The sequence below is a fragment of the Heliangelus exortis genome, chromosome 1 (genome assembly GCF_036169615.1).
Source record: "Heliangelus exortis chromosome 1, bHelExo1.hap1, whole genome shotgun sequence".
In the NCBI taxonomy this organism is placed as follows: Eukaryota; Metazoa; Chordata; class Aves; order Apodiformes; family Trochilidae; genus Heliangelus; species Heliangelus exortis.
Genome location: NC_092422.1, coordinates 636678 through 657330, shown reverse-complemented (window position 1 = coordinate 657330; position 20653 = coordinate 636678). Strand labels below are relative to the sequence as shown.

General features: G+C 54.2%; 2 protein-coding genes across 12 annotated transcripts in view; one reads left to right on the top strand and one right to left on the bottom strand.

Moving 5' to 3' along the window:
• Positions 1 to 20653, bottom strand: part of SLCO2B1 (solute carrier organic anion transporter family member 2B1) — a 238989-nt gene that overhangs the window by 141599 nt on the left and 76737 nt on the right.
• The window catches only part of KCNE3 (potassium voltage-gated channel subfamily E regulatory subunit 3), a 97090-nt gene continuing 81442 nt past the window's right edge, over positions 5006 to 20653 (top strand). Inside the window, exons 1-3 of one of the 11 annotated variants that reach the window (XM_071756984.1) lie at positions 5006 to 5642; positions 5728 to 5766; positions 5855 to 6272. In XM_071756984.1, the coding sequence (XP_071613085.1) occupies positions 5036 to 5320 (285 nt within the window). In that variant the 5' untranslated portion in view covers positions 5006 to 5035 and the 3' untranslated portion in view covers positions 5321 to 5642; positions 5728 to 5766; positions 5855 to 6272. Of the gene's footprint in view, positions 5802 to 5829; positions 6273 to 20653 lie in introns of those variants that run through there. The other 10 variants (XM_071756747.1, XM_071756905.1, XM_071757246.1 and 7 more) reach the window with 10 other exon arrangements.

The window sequence follows — 20653 nt, the reverse complement described above, 5'->3', positions numbered from 1 at the left end:
GTTTATTTATTCCCTTTATAAACAACAATTTATTTATTTTCCTCTCCCTGCACCTGGAGAAATCCTCCCCTGGGAAAAGGGGTGTCGGGACAGGTGGAAAATAAATCACTGACAAGAGGCTGTAGAAACACTGATAAAAAACCTGTCACCTGAGTGCTGCCCATGTGGAGGGATGAGGGGAGAGGGTTTGGGGTACCCGAGGAGAGGAGGAACCAGGGAAACACCTCAGGTGCTGTGACCCCAAATGGGTGCTGGGACCTCCTGCTGGGGCTGGGGTGCTGGGGGTGACACTGATGTCCATGCCCCCCACCCCATGGTGACACTGATGGTGACACTGATGTCCATGGGCCCCCCGTGGTGACACTGATGGTGACACTGATGGTGACACTGATGTCCATGGGGGGTGTTGGAGGTGACACTGATGTCCATGGCCCCCTCCATGGTGACACTGATGGTGACACTGATGTCCATGGGGTGTGTTGGAGGTGGCACTGATGTCCATGAGGGGGTGCTGGAGGTGACACTGATGTCCATGGGGGGTGCTGGAGGTGACACTGATGTCCATGGGCCCCCCCGTGGTGACACTGATGGTGACACTGATGGTGACACTGATGGTGACACTGATGTCCATGGGGGGGGTGTTGTCTCCTCCAAACTTCCTGCTCCAGCTGCAGCACCCCTGTGGTGTCCCAGAGCTGTGATGGCACCCTGGGGTGGCACTGGGGTCCCTGCCCATCAGTGCAACCTAAAAAAAACACTAAAAGGCACCTAAAAAGTGACATTAAGGGACAAATTTCCTGGGGGGCACAAAGTAAAGCTGAGACTCAGCCCCCCCAGAGGTGCCACCTGTCCCTGGGGACATTGTCCCTGCTCCAGGTGTGTGGGGCAGGAGGTGCAGAACCCGGTCAGGGTTCTCCAAACTTTTCCCCCATTCTGTGTGTCCCAGCCATGGCCATTTGGGATCCCCCCCCCCTTTACTGGTAGCCCCAAAGGCACTGACTGGTGGCAACTGGGAGCAGGCAGTCGGGTGCCACAGGGTGAGGAGAAATGGGAGGAACCAAACCAAGTCCCTCAAACCCCCCCCCCCAGCAGCCCCTCTGAGCAACTTTCTGCCCTACAAGTTTTTGGGGTCTCTTTGCCACCCATGGGTGCGCCATGGACACCCCACACACCCCATCCAGCAGCCCCCAGGGGGTTTGGGTGGGCGATGGGTGCAGCCGGGGCTGGAAAACCCCAATGGGAAGAGGGAAACAATGGGGAAGAAGGTGCCAGCTGAGTTCCTGGGGGACAAAGGGCTCTGTGCCCCATGTGGGGACTTGGGGACAGCGGGAAAGGAAACCGGGAGCAGCAGCGGGTGCCGGGGGGGAAACGCTGGGTCCGGTTCTGTCCGGTCCTATAAGAACCTCCGGTATCCGGCGGGACCCGTGGGGTTGGGGACAGGCTGGTGACCCCGGGTCGGGGCAGGGTGGCTTTGGCAGGTGGCTCTGCCCCGGGAAGGGGGAGGAGGCTCCGCGACAATCCCAGCCCCGCCGGCATCCCGGGATGTCAGTCCCGGCTCAGCGCAGGCACGGAGGGCACCGGCGTGAGTGCGATCCCCCTTTCCCTCCAGATCCCCTTCCTTTCCCTCCAGATCCCCCTTTCCCTCCAGATCCCCCTTTCCCTCACATCCCCCTCTCCCTCCAGACTCCCCTTTCCCTCCACATCCCCCTTCCTTTCCTTCCAGGTCCCCCTTTCCTTCCAGATCCCCCTTTCCCTCCACATCCCCCTTTCCCTCCAGATCCCCTTCCTTTCCCTCCAAACCCCCCTTTTTCCTCCAAATCCCCCTTTTCCTCCACATCCCCCTTTCCCTCCAAATCCCCTTTTCCCTCACATCCCCTTTCTCTCCAGATCCCCCTTTCCCTCCAAATCCCCCTTTCCCTCACATCCCCCTCTCCCTCCACATCCCCTTTTCCCTCCAGATCCCCCTTTCTCTCCAGATCCCTCTTCCTTTCCCTCCAAATCCCCCTTTTCCCTCCAAATCCCCCTTTCCCTCACATCTCCATTTCCCTCCAGACTCCCCTTTTCCTCCGGATCCCCCTTTTCCCTCCACATCCCCCTTCCTTTCCTTCCAGATCCCCCTTCCTTTCCCTCCAAATCTCCCATTCCCTCACATCCCCCTTTTCCTCCACATCCCCTTTTCCCTCCAGATCCCCCTTTTCCCTCCAGATCCCCCTTTCCCTCCAGATCCCTCTTCCTTTCCCTCCAAATCCCCCTTTCCCTCCAGATTCCCCTTTCCAGATCCCCCTTTCCTTCCAGATTCCCCTTTCCAGATCCCCCTTTCCTTCCAGATCCCCCTTTTCCCTCCAGATCCCCCTTTCCCTCCAGATCCCTCTTCCTTTCCCTCCAAATCCCCCTTTTCCCTCCAAATCCTCCTTTCCTTCCAGATTCCCCTTTCCAGATCCCCCTTTCCTTCCAAATCCCCCTTTCCCTCACATCCCCCTCTCCCTCCACATCCCCTTTTCCCTCCAGATCCCCCTTTCTCTCCAGATCCCTCTTCCTTTCCCTCCAAATCCCCCTTTTCCCTCCAAATCCCCCTTTCCCTCCACATCCCCCTTTCCTTCCAAATCCCCTTTTCCCTCCACATCCCCCTTTCCCTCCACATCCCCTTTTCCCTCGAGAACCCCCTTTCCCTCCAAATCCCCCCCCCTTTTTTTTTCCTACACCCCCTCCCCCCTCATCTCCCAACTCCGGGTCCCCTCCTGTGTGTCCCCTTCCTGGGACAATCCCAAATCTTGCTTTAAAATCTCCCAAATTCAGCCTCCTCCTGATTTTCCATCTCCCGGCTCTTGAAGTCGGGAGAACAGCCAGGGCTGAGCCCATCCCCGTGGCCTCGGGGCTGCTCAACCCTTTCCTCCTCCTCCTTTTCCTCCTCACTCATCCTGGGAGGTTCGTTCCCGTTTTGGGGTGACACTTTTTGGGGTGACAGCTGCCTGTGCATGGGGCAGAGCAAGGGGGGGGACACAAAGTGGGCACCCCCAGGGACAACAGTGGTCGGGGGGGGGGGGGGGTGGGGTGTCCCAAGGGATGTCACACGTGGGGGACCCTGTCCCCGTGTCCCTTCCTGTCCCCTCTTGCTATGAGGCCACGGGGGGCCCGGGTGGGCTGGCAGAGGGCACCATGTCCCAGGGCAGGGGGGCTCTGGGACCCATGGGGGGGGGGGGGGAGGGGGGGAGAAAAAAAAGGAGGTTTTAGGGCCCCTTGGGATGTGTCCATGGGGTCACCTGTGGGGCTGTGTCCCCTGCCAGGGTGGCTGTGGCAGATCCGTGGCAGGGACAGTCCCAGAAGTGTTATTTAGGGTGGGGGACCCCTTGGTCTCTGCACCCTGGGGAGGGGGTGTTGGGGTGGGAGCAGGTTTTGAACCCACCCATCCCATCCCCCCCCAGAGTAATTGTCCCCTTCCCATTGTCCCCAACCCTGGGAAGGAAAGGGGGACAAGGACTTTATGGGACAGCCCATAAAGTTCTGGGGGCTTTATTTTATTTGGGGAGGGGGAGAAATTTGGGGAGGGGGCTGCTGAGGATGCAAAGGGCTTGGAAACCCCTCCTCCTACCCTTGCTGTGAGGTGCCTTAGGGACCATTTTGGGGTCATCATTGGGTCGGGTAGGATGTCTCTGGGGGCCACTGCTGCTGTGGGGACAACCCCATAAAATCCTGGGGGCTTTATTTTGTCTGGGGAGGGGGAGAAATTTGGGGAGGGGGCTGCTGCAAATGGAAAGGGCTTGGAAACCCCTCCTCCTACCCTTGCTGTGAGGTGCCTTGAGGACCACTTTGGGGTCGGGCAGGATGTCCCTGGGGCCACTGCTGCTGTGGGGACAGCCCCATAAAATCCTGGGGGCTTTGTTTTGTCTTTGGGGGGGGGAGAAATTTGGGGAGGGGGCTGCTGAGGATGCAAAGGGCTTGGAAACCCCTCCTTCTACCCTTGCTGTGAGGTGCCTTAAGGACCATTTTGGGGTCATGGTTGGGTCAGGTAGGGCAGGATGTCCCTGGGGGCCACTCCTGCTGTGGGGACAACCCCATAAAATTCTAGGGGCTTTGTTTAGTCTTTGGGGGGGGGAGAAGTTTGGGGAGGGGGCTGCTGAGGATGCAAAGGGCTTGGAAACCCCTCCTTCTACCCTTGCTGTGAGGTGCCTTGAGGACCACTTTGGGGTCATCATTGGGTCGGGCAGGATGTCCCTGGGGGCCACTCCTGCTGTGGGGACAGCCCCATAAAATCCTGGGGGCTTTATTTTATTTGGGGAGGGGGAGGAACTTGGGGAGGGGGCTGCTGCAAATGGAAAGGGCTTGGAAGCCCCTCCTCCTACCCTTGCTGTGAGATGCCTTAAGGACCATTTTGGGGTCATGGTTGGGTCGGGTAGGGCAGGATGTCTCTGGGGGCCACTCCTGCTGTGGGGACAACCCCATAAAATCCTGGGGGCTTTATTTTGTCTGGGGAGGGGGAGAAATTTGGGGAGGGGGCTGCTGAGGATGCAAAGGGCTTGGAAACCCCTCCTTCTACCCTTGCTGTGAGGTGCCTTAAGGACCATTTTGGGGTCATGGTTGGGTCGGGTAGGGCAGGATGTCCCTGGGGGCCACTCCTGCTGTGGGGACAACCCCATAAAATTCTAGGGGCTTTGTTTTGTCTTTGGGGGGGGGGAGAAGCTTGGGGAGGGGGCTGCTGAGGATGCAAAGGGCTTGGAAACCCCTCCTTCTACCCTTGCTGTGAGGTGCCTTGAGGACCATTTTGGGGTCGGGCAGGATGTCCCTGGGGGCCACTGCTGCTGTGGGGACAACCCCATAAAATTCTGGGGGCTTTGTTTTGTCTTTGGGGGGGGGAGAAATTTGGGGAGGGGGCTGCTGAGGATGCAAAGGGCTTGGAAACCCCTCCTTCTACCCTTGCTGTGAGGTGCCTTGAGGACCACTTTGGGGTCGGGCAGGATGTCCCTGGGGGGACATCCCCAGCTGAGTCCCCCCCTTCCCTTTCCCCGTTCCTTCCTTTCTCCAGGGGCTGGGAGAGGAGATGGAGGAGGAGAACCGGACCGCCATTTGGCACCAAAGCCTCCAGGCTGTGCTTCACGCCTTGAACCAAACGCTGCACGGGGCCATCCCCTGCCCCTCCGACCGCCTCCCCGCAGCCACCGCCGCGTCCCGCAACGACAACTCCTACATGTACATCCTCTTCGTCATGACTCTTTTCGCTGCCACCGTGGGGAGCCTCATCCTGGGTTACACCCGGTCCCGAAAAGTCGACAAACGCAGCGACCCGTACCACGTCTACATCAAGAACAGAGTTTCCATGATCTGAGCCCCGCTCCGGGACGCTCCAGGACACCGCTGGGATTTGGGGACGAGTTCGCTGCTGCTGCTGCTGCTGCTGCTGATCCCTCCCCTCCTGCTTCGGGGGATCGGGGACAGGGCTGCCAGCCGGGATGTCCCCGAATGGGATGGGAAACACCTCCCCCTGGTGTCCCCACGGAGGTGACACTGGGGGGCCCTTTGGAAGTTATCCTGGGGGTCAGGAGGTGACCCTGGGGTCCCCATGGAAGTGATCCTGGGGGTCAGGAGGTGATCCTGGCGGTACCTCCCCCTGGTGTCCCCATGGAGGTGACCCTGGGGTCCCCATGGAGGTGACCCTGGGGGTCAGGAGGTGATCCTGGGGGTCCCCATGGAGGTGACCTGGGGTCCCCATGGAAGGGATCCTGGGGTCAGGAGGTGACCCTGGGGGTACCTCCCCCTGGTGTCCCCATAGAGGTGACCCTGGGGTCCCCATGGAGGTGACCCTGGGGGTCAGGAGGTGATTCTGGGGGTCAGGAGGTGATCCTGGGGGTCCCCATGGAAGGGATTCTGGGGGTCAGGAGGTGATTCTGGGGGTCAGGAGGTGACCCTGGGAGTCCCCATGGAAGTGATCCTGGTGGGGACATCCTGGCCAGGTCACACCTCCTGTCTGGCAAGAGATGGCAGGGTGGGATCTGTGAGCCCACGTTGGTTGAGCCCTGGGGAGACAGGGATGGCAGAGGCAGCTCCTGTCCCACCGTGACCTGTGGAGGTTGGCAGGGTCCCCAAGAAGGAAAAAAATCAACATTTTCTTCCTCAGATCACCCAGCGTCGAGCTCCATGCACCTTCACGACAAGTCAGCAGACTTCTTTGGTGCTAAAAGCCTGTCATTTCTGAGCTGGCCTGGGCCTCACTTCTTCTTTTTTTAATTTTTTTTTATTTCTTTTGGTGAGGAATTAAAGGAGATGGTGGTTTCCAAGGGGGGAGTTGTTGCATTTTCTTCTTCTCCAAGCAAAGTCCATGCTGGTGGCAATCCCCGGGGTACCTCCCTGTGCCAGTGCCTGGAGGAGGCTGTGAGGGTCAAGATGCCAAGGGGGGCACTGAGGACACAAATCCTTGATGGATTTTCCTCCAGCTGAGGACATCCCCCAGTTGGGCAGCACCACAGAGGGCACAGAGTCCCAGCACAGCCCGAGCTTGGCCGGGGCCACCGGGCTCCGCGCGTCCCCGAAGTTCTCTCCGGGCTCCGGATGGTGATGCTGAAATTTTTCCTGCTTCCTTCCTGCTGTCGACTGTAGCTTTGGCCTTTTGTACTGCAGGTCCCAAACGTGTTTACCCCGGGATGAGGGTGCAGGGCTGGAGGGGAAGGAGATTTTCTCAGCTTCTGCTGGGTCCCTTGGCTTCGGCTCCGCTATTAAACCTGTCCGGGTTTGGGATGGCTCCGTGGAGGGGCAGTAAACAGCTTCATCCTTCAAAACAAGGCTGTGGGTGACCTGGTGCCTCGCACGTCTCAACCTGTTAATGATGACATAATGAATGCTTTTAATTACAGCTCAATTAACTGCCCCGGAGGGGCCTTTCCACCAGCAGGCAGAAGTCAAACACATCCGCCACGCCGCAGCCCCAACGGTGACGCCAAACTCTAATCCAAAAAAAAAAAAAAAAAAAAGAAATACTGGATGTGAGGCACAGGGTAGGGCTGGAAATCTTGGCACTGGAGACAGCAGCAGCTCCACGACCAATTCCTGATCTCCCGTGACCTCAGCTTGGGTACAAAAGCCACGGTGTGGGGAGTTTTGAGGAGCCCTCGGGGGCTCTGAGTCTGTCGTGAATCCCGAGCCGGGCGTTTGGTGCCCGTGGGGCTTTCCAAGGGTGTGAGGACAAAAGCCACCAAGGTCCCCCAGGCACCTGGCCCGAGCAGGAAGTAGCCACAGAGGCTTTGCTGTGTTTGTCTTGTGGTTGCAGTGCTGGGAAAGGAAAATAAACCTTTTATCTGCAAATAAACCGGGGGAATCGGTCCAGGTGGGGGCAGCCAAAAAAGCAAAGTTCTGCTGGGTTGGTTTGTGCAACCACACAGCAGGTTTGGGGCTTCTCCACCCCCCAAAGTCCTTGTCCTCCTCCAATGCCACCTCCTCTGTTGGGATAAGGTGCAGAGGAGTTGTTCCTGCCAGGGATCAATGGGGTTCCCCAGGCTGGGATGGGGGAACCCAAACCCCTCTGGTGATGTGGTCACCCTGGGGGCTCTCCTGATGGCCACCAGAAAGGTGACATGGAGCTAGTGACCTCAGCACCCCTTCTGCTGCCATGGCCAGGGGGGACAACCCTCTAACAGGGTGGCTCACCATAAAATTAATTAATAAATAAAATAATAATAATAATAAAACCATTAAAATTCTGCTTTTTCTTAATCCCGAAGAACCTGAGGGTGAAAAAACCCCTCCTGCAAGACAAAGTTCCTTTGGTGATCATTAAAGACCCAATTTCTGATCCATTCCCATCCCCTCCTTGCAGATCCATTGGGATCAGAACCTGCAGCAGGACTTGGGGTGTGTGTGTGGGGGTGCCCTGGGTGCACCCACCCTGCAGCCTCTGGCTGGAGCCACCAGGCTGGGTGACAAGGTGCCAGTGCCACCTTGTGGCCTCAGGGTCCCTGTGGTGTAGGCTCCTGCTCCTTCCCTGGACACATCCCTGGTTCCCACAGGATCACAGCTCCAGGATGGATGGATTGGGACCCATGGATCCAGGGTGGTTGGTGGCCCCATGGCACCCATGGCTCCAGGATGGTTGGGTGACCTCTTGGGACCCATCCATGGCTCTGGGATGGATGGTGTCCCCATTGGACCCATGGATCCAGGGTGGTTGGATGTCCCCAAGGGATCTATGGATTCATTCTGGTTTGTGTCCCCATGGGACCCTCATCTCTGGGGTGGTTGGATGTCTCCATGGAATCCATGGATCCAGGCTGGCTGGATGTCCCATTGGGACCCATGGATCCAGGGTGGTTGGGTGACCTCTTGGGACCCATCCATGGATCTAGGGTGGTTGGTGTCTCCATGGGATCCTCATCTCTGGGGTGTTTGGATGTCTCCATGGAATCCATGGCTCTGGGATGGATGGTGTCCCCATTGGGACCCATGGATCCAGGGTGGTTGGTGGCCTCATGGCACCCATGGCTCCAGGCTGGTTGGGTGACCTCTTGGGACCCATCCATGGATTCAGGGTGGTTGGTGTCCCCATGGGACCCACAGCTCTGGGATGGTTGGATGTCTCCATGGAATCCATGGCTTTGGGCTTGATGGTATCCCATTGGACCCATGACTCCAGGCTGGTTGGATGTCCCATTGGGACCCATCCATGGTGTCCATGGATTGGGGCCCATCCATGGTGTCCATGGATCCAGGGTGGTTGGTGGCCCCATGGCACCCATGGCTCCAGGCTGGTTGGGTGACCTCTTGGAACCCATCCATGGCTCCAGGATGGTTGGGTGACCTCTTGGAACCCATCCATGGCTCCAGGATGGTTGGGTGACCTCTTGGAACCCATCCATGGCTCCAGGCTGGTTGGGTGACCTCTTGGGATCCATGGCTCCATGCTGGTTGGATGCTCCTTTGGGATCCATTCCTCGAGGCTCCCTTGACAAACTCAGCAGGAGATTGTGCTGGGCTGCTGAGGGTGTTCAGAGGGGTCTGGAAACATTGGGACAGGGGGTGGGAGGGAGGGAGGGGTTTTGAGTGTAACCCAAAAATCATTTGGTCCTGGGGGAGGTGGTGGAGCAGAAGCTGAAGCTGAGCCCAGAACCCCCCCAGGTCCTGGGGGCATCAGCAGAAGCCCAGAGAGCATTGAGGGAGGGGATTCTCCCCCTCTGCTCTGCTCTGCTGAGACCCCCCCTGGAGTCCTGTGTCCAGTTGTGGAGTCCCCAGCATCAGAAGGACACAGAGCTCCTGGAAGGTGTCCAGAGGAGCCACTGAAATGCTCAGAGGGCTGAGCAGCTCCCTGGGAAGCCAGGCTGAGGGATTGGGGTTGTTCAGCCTGGAGAAGAGGAGGCTCCCAGGTGAGCTCAGAGCAACCTTCCAATATCTGAAGGGGCTCCAAGAAAGCTGGGGGAGGGCTTTGGACACGGGGGGGTAGGGAGAGGAGAAGGGAAATGGGTTAAAAGTTGGAGAGAAAGGGGAGATTGAGGTTGGAGATGGGGAAGAAATTCTGGAATTTGAGGGGGGGGAGAGCCTGGAACAGGTTGAGAGAGTTGAGGGTGTTCAGCCTGGAGAGGAGAAGGAGAAGGAGGAGGAGGAGGAGAGGAGGAGGAGGAGGAGGAGGCGGAGGAGGAGGAGGAGGGGGAGGAGGTCACTTCCTGAGAAGTGACCCAGGAAAGGTTCCTGTGAGGGCTGGGATGGGTCTGAATGTCCCAGGTTGGGGAAGGAGTGGCTGGAAAGCTGCCAAAGAGAAAAGGACTCAGGGATGTTGGTCAAGAGGAGGAGGGACATGAGCCAGCAGTGTGCCCAGGTGGCCAAGAAGGTGTAGAATCCCCCAAAAAAGAATATTTGATTCCCAGCAGCTGACAAAGTGGACTCTGCTGGGGTGCACAGGATCCAGGAGCCATCTGGGCTCTGTTCTCTCAAGGAGAGACCCTCATTTGGGGAACCACCCTAAGAAACAGGGCCCTATTCTCTCCTTTTTATTCTCCCAAAAAGGTGAACACTTGCCTGGCAAGGGGAGCTCAGTTTGGTGGCCACCCTGAGAGGAGGACACTGTCCTTATCCCATAAGGAGGCAGAGTGACATCTTGTGTGTTGCCTGGGTAAAGCCACTGGAGAGGAGACCTGTGCAGAAAAAAGGATTATTGCTCTGTCAGCCCCTCTGCAGGGGTCCAAGTGCAAGATTTGCCAAAGCCCCCCCAAAAATGGGGGGGTCAGGGGGCATAAAAGAGGCAGACTGGGAATGGGGGATGTGAGCCTGGCATCCAAGGACTTGAACTTCCTACCAAGATCATGATGGATCCAAGGGTGGTGAGATCTTCTCTCTCTCTTCTTCATCTTTAAATCTTTATCTTTATCTTTACCTCCACCTTCACCTTTATCTTTATCTTTATCTTTATGTTTATATCTTTGTCTTTACCTTGATCTTTACCTTGATCTTTACCTTGATCTTTACCTTGATCTTTACCTTGATCTTTACCTTGATCTTTATCTTTATCTTTATCTTTATCTTTATCTTTATCTTTATCTTATCTTTATCCTTATCCTTACCTTTACCTTCATCTTAATCATCTTTATCATCTTTATCATCTTTATCTTATCTTTATCTCTGTACCTCTGTTTCTAACCTTATCTGGGCACATGAGGGTAACACAGTTTCCACCTTTGTTAAGTTTTACTCCCCATTGCTTTGTTAAGTTTCCTTAGTTGAAACCTCTTCTGTTGACAACTTTCTTAAGTTTTGCTAAATTGTGGATCACCATGGGCAGAAAAGGGGGACAAAGAATTCACAATTGTGAATTTTTCCATAATTGTGAACATTGTGAGTGCCCAGAGGCTGCAGGATAAGGATTTCCCATCGTGAAGCCCCAAGCCAGAGGCAGCTGAAGATCTTTTCATGGCATTTCCCCAGCTCAGCAGTCCCTGCTGCATCCAGCCTGCTCCCATTCCTCGTGTTCTGCTTCTGTTTCTTCAGGACAAAGCAATCTGGATGCTTTGACCCCAGGTTGGATGGCAAAAAGCATTCAGAGCCCCAAAAATTCAGAGGCTTTGACACCGTCTCCCAGAGGATTCTCCTGAAAAAGCTGTCAGGCCACAGCTTGGCCAGGGGCATCTGTGCTGGGTTAGGAACTGGCTGGAGGGCCGGGCCCAGAGAGTGGTGCTGAACGGGGCTGCATCAAAATGGCGGCCGTGGTGTCCCCCAGGGATCAGTGTTGGGCCCAGTGCTGTTTAATATCTTTAGTGAGGATTGAGATGAGGGGATTGAGTCCATCAGCAGCAAATTCCCAGGTGACCCCAAGCTGGGGGGAGTGTGGATCAGCTGGAAGGCAGGAGGGCTCTGCAGAGGGACCTGGAGAGACTGGAGAGTTGGGCTGATCCCAAGGGGATGAGGTTCAAGACAAGAAGCCCATGGGGAGCTCCAGGCTGGGCAGAGAGTGGCAGAAAGGGAGCTGGGATTGCCAGGAAGCTGAAGAGGAGGCAGCAGTGTGCCCAGGTGGCCAAGAAGGCCAATGGCATCCTGGGCTGGCTGAGGAAGAGCGTGGCCAGCAGGTCCAGGGAAGGGATTCTGCCCCTGTGCTCAGCTCTGGGGAGGCCAGAGCTTGAGTCCTGTGTCCAGTTCTGGGCCCCTGAGCTCAGGAAGGAGCTTGAGGTGCTGGAGCAGGTCCAAAGGAGGCAACTGGGCTGGTGAAGGGATCCAGCAGAAATGCTGTGAGGAAGGGCTGAGGGAGCTGGGGGTGTTGAGGCTGGAGAAGAGGAGGCTCAGGGGAGACCTCATCACTCTCTCCAAGTCCCTGAAAGGAGGTTGGAGCCAGGGGGGGGTTGGGCTCTTTTCCCAGGCAACTCTCAGCAAGACAAGAGGCCATGGTCTCAAGTTGTGCCAGGGGAGGTTTAGGTTGGACATTAGAAAGAATTTCTTGCTGGAGAGGGGGATCAGGCATTGGAATGGGCTGCCCAGGGAAGGGGTGGATTCTCCATCCCTGGAGATATTTCCAAAGAGCCTGGATGTGGCACTGAGTGCCATGGGCTGGGAACCACGGGGGGAGTGGATCAAGGGTTGGACTTGAGGAGCTCTGAGCTCCCTTCCAACCCAGCCCATTCTGATTCTATGATTCTATGAAAAAGCAGCATGGAATCAACTGGCAGGGATTCTCAGCACTGCCTGTGCTGCCTTTTGGCAACCTCCTTCTCTGAGAGAGGGAAATAAAGAGCTGGGAATTGTTGTGTCCTCCCCCAGGTAACCCGAGAGGTGCAGGAGAACAGGGTGTGTAGGATACATAAATAATAAAAAACACAAGATGTGCTGAGGAGAGAGGGAATGCTCAGTGCCTGCTGGGAGGCAGCGAGCTGGAAGGCTGCGTTTGGTTCATCCCTTGTGATCCCAGCTCAGTGCAGAAACAAAATAAAACAAAACCAACCTGGAAAACAATGGGAGCCACCCCGGGGGCCTTTGGGAGGTGATCTGGGAATTAAAGCCTGGTGGTAAAATTGCCATGGAAACACTGAACGGGTTGGGGTTGGCCCTGCAGGGCTGGGCAATCGACAGAGCTGATCCTGGGTCTGGTGGGTGAGGGTTCCATCTGCAGTTCCAGGCACTCATGGGACTGCAGAGAGGGTTTTTATTCCTGGTATTGGGTGACATGGCTGAGTGTCAGCCCTTTTTCTGAGAAAAAAAAAAAAATAAAACAAAGCCACAACAAATCTTAACCGCACTTTTGAAGAAAAAATGTGCATCCTTGGTCAGGGGTAAAACACTGAGGTGCTGCCAGAAGGTTGGATGAATCTAACCAGGGTGAGAAGGGTGGACATGATCTTGGAATCCCAGCCAGGAGCTGTCTGTTGTCAGCAAGTTGTTATTAATATAAATTATTTGGTTTATGCCAAAAGGAAGCTCTCGTTTTAGGGTACAGGCATTTACCTGCCATTTCATAGCTGTAATTGTGCTCCTTTTCCTTCTCCTGGATAATCCTGAGCCATCCCTGGCAGCATCAAAGATTGAGGGCAGCCCTGAGGAGAAGGATTTGGAGGAGGTGGTGGAGCAGAAGCTGAAGCTGAGCCCAGAACCCCCCCAGGTCCTGGGGGCATCAGCAGAAGCCCAGAGAGCATTGAGGGAGGGGATTCTCCCCCTCTGCTCTGCTCTGCTGAGACCCCCCCTGGAGTCCTGTGTCCAGTTGTGGAGTCCCCAGCATCAGAAGGACACAGAGCTCCTGGAAGGTGTCCAGAGGAGCCACTGAAATGCTCAGAGGGCTGAGCAGCTCCCTGGGAAGCCAGGCTGAGGGATTGGGGTTGTTCAGCCTGGAGAAGAGGAGGCTCCCAGGTGAGCTCAGAGCAACCTTCCAATATCTGAAGGGGCTCCAAGAAAGCTGGGGAAGGGCTTTGGACACGGGGGGGTAGGGAGAGGAGAAGGGAAACGGGTTAAAACTTGGAGAGAAAGGGGAGATTGAGGTTGGAGATGGGGAAGAAATTCTGGAATTTGAGGGTGGGGAGAGCCTGGAACAGGTTGAGAGAGTTGGGGGTGTTCAGTCTGGAGAAGAGGAGAGGAGGGAAGGAGAAGGAGAAGGAGAAGGAGAAGGAGAAGGAGAAGGAGAAGGAGAAGGAGAAGGAGAAGGAGAAGGAGAAGGAGAAGGAGAAGGAGAAGGAGAAGGAGAAGGAGAAGGAGAAGGAGAAGGAGAAGGAGAAGGAGAAGGAGAAGGAGAAGGAGAAGGAGAAGGAGAAGGAGAAGGAAGGTTCTGGGGAGCCCTTGGAGCAGCTTCCAGTGCCTGAAGGGGCTCCAGGAAAGCTGGGGAGGGACTTGGGACAAGGGCCTGGAGGGATGGGATGAGGGGGAAGGGTTTCCAGCTGCAAGAGGGGAGATGGAGAGGAGATCTTGGGGAGGGAGAAATTGTTTGGGGTGAGGGTGCTGAGCCCCTGTCCCAGGGTGCCCAAGGAAGCTGTGGCTGCCCCATCCCTGGCAGTGTCTCAGCCCAGGTTGGATGGGGCTTGGAGCAACCTGGGCTGTGGGAGGGGTCCCTGCACATCCAGGGCTTGGAACTGGAGGAGCTTTTGGATCCCTTCCAAGCCAGAATTCTGTGATTCTGTGTGAGATCTCTGTGCTGCAGAGGCAGAGGGAGCAGAACCCTTCCCTGAAAGCCCCAGGAATGTCAGAGGTGGATGCCCAGGCTGGATTTGGGGATGCAGACACCACCTCCCCCCAGCCACACTCCCACTGGCTCTGGCAGCTCCCAGTACAGGATCTGGCTGGGCCCACTAGCCTCCCAGCTCTCCTCCTCCCAGCCTGGCTCCAATCCATGGCTGGCAACGAGACCTCTCTTGTTTTTTAGCCCCTGGATCCTTTGCTGCTGCTCAGTTTGGGCTGAGGGTGCTGTGCCTCAATTAGGTGGAACAATACTTGAGGGGGAAAACCTGGATGTGTTGGCTTTCCTCCACGTGGGCATTAATTTCCCATTTCCTGGCTTTCCTCCAGGGCTGTGAGGGCTGGAAATTTTGTCATTATTAATAAATGAAAATAGAGATGTCTGCCAGCAACACCCCCAGCCAGGGAGTGTGGGTGGTGTAAGGTATTCAGTAAAATAAAACAAACTGGGAGGAAATCACACAAGAAGGAGGCACAAGGAATAAGAACAGGACTTGCACAGCACTGGGAATTAGAGAGAAAAGTGTCCCCAGGAATCAAGAACAGGGAAACAGGGAGGAAAAGGATGGAAGGGAGTTCTCCCACAAATTTATCTTGGGGTGAGAATGGTTACAGCCTCGAGTGGAAATCACTGACTAATTGGACTTCTTATTAACAGACAATTAGCATATTTAATGTGCTATTAGAATACCAAAATGCATTGCTGTCAGCTGGAGGGATCCCTGCTAACCACAAATCCCCTCCTCTGGAAGCACTGGAAGTTTTTAAGCCCTGTCACTTTGAGGAGGAGCAAAGAACCAGCTCACCAGTCGTGCACACAACTGATAAAATATAATTATAAATTAATTTTATGTATTTCTATGCATTAAAAGTGTCCCTGTGTTTCAGGAAGGTGTGCTAGCTTTGGGGTCTAACACCCAGATCCCCTTCCTGTGGAGATCCAAATCAAAGCAGACACCTTGGGCACAGTTCTGGGGTGGATTTTTGCAGCTGGGGAGGGGGTGGCTCCTGTGAGAATCAGAGAATCATGGAATTGTCTGGGTTGGAAGGGAGCTCAGAGCTCCTCAAGTCCAACCCTTGATCCACTCCCCCCGTGGTTCCCAGCCCATGGCACTCAGTGCCACATCCAGGCTCTTTGGAAATATCTCCAGGGATGGAGAATCCACCCCTTCCCTGGGCAGCCCATTCCAATGCCTGATCCCCCTCTCCATCAAGAAATTCTTTCTAATGTCCAACCTAAACCTCCCCTGGCACAACTTGAGACCATGGCCTCTTGTCTTGCTGAGAGTTGCCTGGGAAAAGAGCCCAACCCCCCCCTGGCTCCAACCTCCTTTCAGGGACTTGGAGAGAGTGATTTCCCTTCCTCCCCAGGGAAAATTCTGGGAGACAGAATCCCAGAATGATCCAGCTTGGAAATGACCTCTGAGAGCATCAACTCCAACCTTTAATCCACAGCCACCCCAGAGCACTCAGTGCCACCTTCAGCCCCTTCTTAAAAACCTCCAGGGATGGAGAATCCACCCCCTCCCTGGGCAGCCCATCCCAATGTCTGATCCCCCTCACTGTAAGGAATTTTTTCCTAATATCCAACCTAATTAAGCCCATGGCCTCTTGTAAGAAGAGCCCAACCCCCCCCTGGCTCCAACCTCCTTTCAGGGACTTGGAGAGAGTGATGAGGTCTCCCCTGAGCCTCCTCTTCTCCAGCCTCAACACCCCCAGCTCCCTCAGCCTCTCCTCATAGGATCTGTGCTCGAGTCCTGCTGCTGGAAGCTCCTCCAGCTCCAAAAAATCCATCCACACCTCTGGCTGATGATGAGAACACCACTGAAAATGCCTCTCCGAGATTCACTTCTTGGAATAAGGGGAAAAAAGCACCAAGAAGACCTCAGGGAAGAGATGAGGAGAGAGAGAACAGAGGTGAGAGCAATGAGGGGGTGAGGAGGGAGAGGGAGAAGGTGCCTGGAAAGAGGAATTTCCCCTAAATTCCATGGTGAGATGGCAGCCTCAACCACTGCAATCCATGTGGAGCAGCACAGGAAGCATCATGCTGGAACAGATATGGGGGATCATGGAGCAGATATGGATCTGCAGTCATGGAGGAGAAGATATGGATCTGGAGTCATGGATTATCAGGGAGCAGATATGGATCTGCAGTTATTTGGGATCATGGAGCAGATATGGATCTGGAGTCATGGAGAAGCAGATATTGACCTACAGTCATGGATTATCATGGATCAGATATGGATCTGAAGTCATGGACAAGCATGGACCAGATATGGATCTGGAGTCATGGAGGATCATGGATCAGATATGGATCTGCAGTCTTGGAGGAGCAGATATGGATCTGCAGCCATGGATTATGGAGCAGATATGGATCTGGAGTCATGGATTATCAGGGAGCAGATATGGACCTGCAGTTATTTGGGATCATGGATCAGATATGGATCTGCAGTCATGGATTATGGATCAGATATGGATCTGCAGTCATGGAGAAGTATGGACGAGATACGGATCTGGAGTCATGGAGGAGCAGATATGGATCTGCAGTCTTGGATTGTGGAGCAGATATGGATCTGCAGTCATGGAGGAACAGGGAGCAGATATGGGTCTGGAGTCATGGAGAAGCAGATATGGATCTGGAGTCATGGATTATCATGGAGCACATATGGATCTGAAGTCATGGACAAGCATGGAGCAGATATGGATCTGCAGCCATGGAGGAACAGGGAGCAGATATGGATCTGCAGCCATGGAGGAACAGGGAGCAGATATGGATCTGTAGTCATGGAGAAGCAGATATGGATCTGTAGTCATGGATTATCATGGATCAGATATGGATCTGAAGTCATGGACAAGCATGGACCAGATATGGATCTGGAGTCATGGAGGATCATGGATCAGATATGGATCTGCAGTCATGGAGGAGCAGATATGGATCTGCAGCCATGGATTATGGAGCAGATGTGGATCTGTAGTCATGGATTATCATGGAGCAAATATGGATCAGCAGCCACGGATTATCAGGGAGCAGATATGGATCTGCAGTCCTGGATTATGGAGCAGATATGGATCTGGGGTCATGGATTATCAGGGAGCAGATATAGATCTGCAGTCCTGGATTATGGAGCAGATACGGATCTGGGATCATGGATTATCAGGGAGCAAATATGGATCTGCAGCCATGGAGGAGCAGATATGGATCTGAAGTCATGGAGGAGCATGGAGCAGATATGGATCTGGAGTCATGGACAAGCATGGACCAGATATGGATCTGGAGTCATGGAGAAGCAGATATGGATCTGAAGTCATGGATTATCAGGGAGCAGATATGGATCTGCAGTTATTTGGGATCATGGATCAGATATGGATTTGCAGTCATGGAGAAGCATGCAGGAGCAGATATGGATCTGCAGTCATGGATTATGGATCAGACAGGGATCTGCAGTCACGGATGAACATGGATCAGATATGGATCTGCAGCCATGGAGAAGTATGGAGGAGATATGGATCTGGAGTCATGGAGGAGCAGATATGGATCTGGAGTCATGGATTGTGGAGCAGATATGGATCTGCAGTCATGGAGCAGATATGGATCTGGAGTCATGGATTATCAGGGAGCAGATATGGATCTGGGGTCATGGATTATCAGGGAGCAGATACGGATCTGGGGTCATGGATCAGATATGGATCAGCAGTCACGGGGGACCTCGTGGCAGGGGAGATGACTGTGCCTGAAGCAGTCCATGGCTCAGGAGCAGTTTGCTCCTGAGGGAATGTGTCCCATGGGAAAACCTCACACTGGGAAGTTGAGGAAGGACTCTGGAGTAGGGGAAGACCCTGAGGAGGAAGGAAGGGCAGTGGGATGATGGATCTCCCCTGTGCTGCTGGGGGGTGGAGATTTTGGGAACAAAGTGCTTTGGGCTCAGGAGGAAGGGAAGGGTTGGGAAAAGTATTTAAGGTTTGGGATTTGTTTTCTCTTTGCCCTGTTTTGGTTTGATGACTGAAAAATTAAATGGATTTTTTTCCCCAAAATTCTGCTCGTAAGTGGTGAGTGAAATCCTCCCAGTCCTTGTCTTGACCCACGAGGTTCTGGGTGGTTCTGGGTGGATTTTCACCTCCCATCCCAAAATGGGGGAGGGAGAATCAACATCCACCTGGTCCTTTGGCATCAGCCAGGCTCAAACCATGACAGGGACAGACCCCACTTTGGGGACAACACAGAGAGCCCCTAAAATCACCCCAAAAATGCCCAGTGCAGTCTGGAGTCACTGTGCCAGCACCAAAGCAGCTGGGGCAGAGATTCTGATCCTCTGTGAAGCTGTTTTGTCTGTTCTTCAGGGAAATAATCAGGCAGCAGGAGTGATCTCTGAATCAAATTGTCCTATCTCGATACCCAAAGGGGGAAAATTCCACTTTTAATTATGGCTACATGATTAAAATGCAGGGTGTGGGCATGGCTGTCACTGTCTGGTGTGAAAACACTTAATGAGGTTCAAGGTTTCATGTGCAGAAAGAGCCTGACTGCTCTGATGGCAAAAAAAAAACCTAAAAAAAAACCCCAAACAAAGCCATTCAGAATAATTTAAATGTTCCATTAGCATAGAGGGGGAAATAAAGAGGAAAAATGTGAAGAATCTGAAGTATCAAGTGTAGTTTTAACAATGCCTTTTCAAACAGCTACAGAGATTTTGTAAGAAAATCTCTGGCAGAATTCTTTAAAAGGGGCATTGTCCTTTTTTGGGGGGAAAACAAAGGTTTCTTGTGTTGGGGCTTCTGTTAAGCAGAGCTCTGGCCTTCTCTCCTTGGAGATTAAACAGAAGAAAAGAAAAGAGCAGCAAAGGTATGAAAAAAAAAAAGTGGTGCACCTCATGCTGACCCTTTGAGGGCAAATTCCCTGCAGAAACCACTCTGATGTCAGATATTCTGAGGTCTGGAGAAAAGTGCAAGCACCTGGCTGGCTGGGATGTGGTTTTAATTGGCTCAGGATGGCATCAGGGCTGCTACAGATGCCACCTCTTCATGCAGGGATGTAGAAGGAGCAGGAAAAATAAGACAAGGAGAGGAAAGGCCAAGTGCTGGGTCCTGCACTTTGGCCACAAGAAGCCCATGGGGAGCTCCAGGCTGGGCAGAGAGTGGCAGAAAGGGAGCTGGGATTGGCAGGAAGCTGAAGAGGAGGCAGCAGTGTGCCCAGGTGGCCAAGAAGGCCAATGGCATCCTGGGCTGGCTGAGGAAGAGCGTGGCCAGCAGGTCCAGGGAAGGGATTCTGCCCCTGTGCTCAGCTCTGGGGAGGCCAGAGCTTGAGTCCTGTGTCCAGTTCTGGGCCCCTGAGCTCAGGAAGGAGCTTGAGGTGCTGGAGCAGGTCCAAAGGAGGCAACTGGGCTGGGGAAGGGATCCAGCAGAAATGCTGTGAGGAAGGGCTGAGGGAGCTGGGGGTGTTGAGGCTGGAGAAGAGGAGGCTCAGGGGAGACCTCATCACTCTCTCCAAGTCCCTGAAAGGAGGTTGGAGCCAGGGGGGGGTTGGGCTCTTTTCCCAGGCAACTCTCAGCAAGACAAGAGGCCATGGTCTCAAGTTGTGCCAGGGGAGGTTTAGGTTGGACATTAGAAAGAATTTCTTGATGGAGAGGGGGATCAGGCATTGGAATGGGCTGCCCAGGGAAGGGGTGGATTCTCCATCCCTGGAGATATTTCCAAAGAGCCTGGATGTGGCACTGAGTGCCATGGGCTGGGAACCACGGGGGGAGTGGAGCAAGGGTTGGACTTGAGGAGCTCTGAGCTCCCTTCCAACCCAGACAATTCTAGGATTCTATGAAACAACACAGAGAGGGGGGTGGCATTGGGTAGAGAAGCCCATAGGGTGAAGCCAGAGCTGGTGGGGAGTGTGGAATTGTCCTTTCTGCTCCTGGCAAGGTGACCTCTGGCTTGTGGTCCTGGAATATTCATGACATGGCAGTTCTGGTCACTGCCTCACAGACCAACTCCTCCTCTGAGCACTGATACCAAAGGATGGATCACCCAAATGCAGCTGGAAACAAAGTATTCCACTCACTGACCGTTTGAGTCATCCATTTTTCCTGATTTCCTCACTCTTAGCTTCATCAGATTCCAGAATTTTCTTCTCCTTCTGCACCAGAAACAACCTTAGGAAAGTTGTACCAGAAGACTTATGCTCACTTCCTTCTTCTTATCTTCTGTTGACTTTTATCAGTAATTTCCTGTAATGGGCTGATTTAAAGGTTCATTTCCCCACATCGAGTCAGACCTCTGGACCACAGGATTTGTTTGTGCCTGCAGCCAAGAAAGAGGCCCCTTCAGGACATGGACTTTCAAGTTCCAAAGGGCAGAGATTTGAGATTTCTAAGCTAGGACATCAAGTTCCCTTCTATGTTTATATTTTTCAACATCCTTTGCTCCTGGGGTACCTCCAACTGCCTCCCCACACCTTTGTCATCCTCCCCTTTCATCTTCCCCTCCCTTCAGTCTCTCCACCTCCTCCTGGAGCTTCTGCTGCTCTCCTCCCATCTTCTTCCCAAAAAGCCTCACA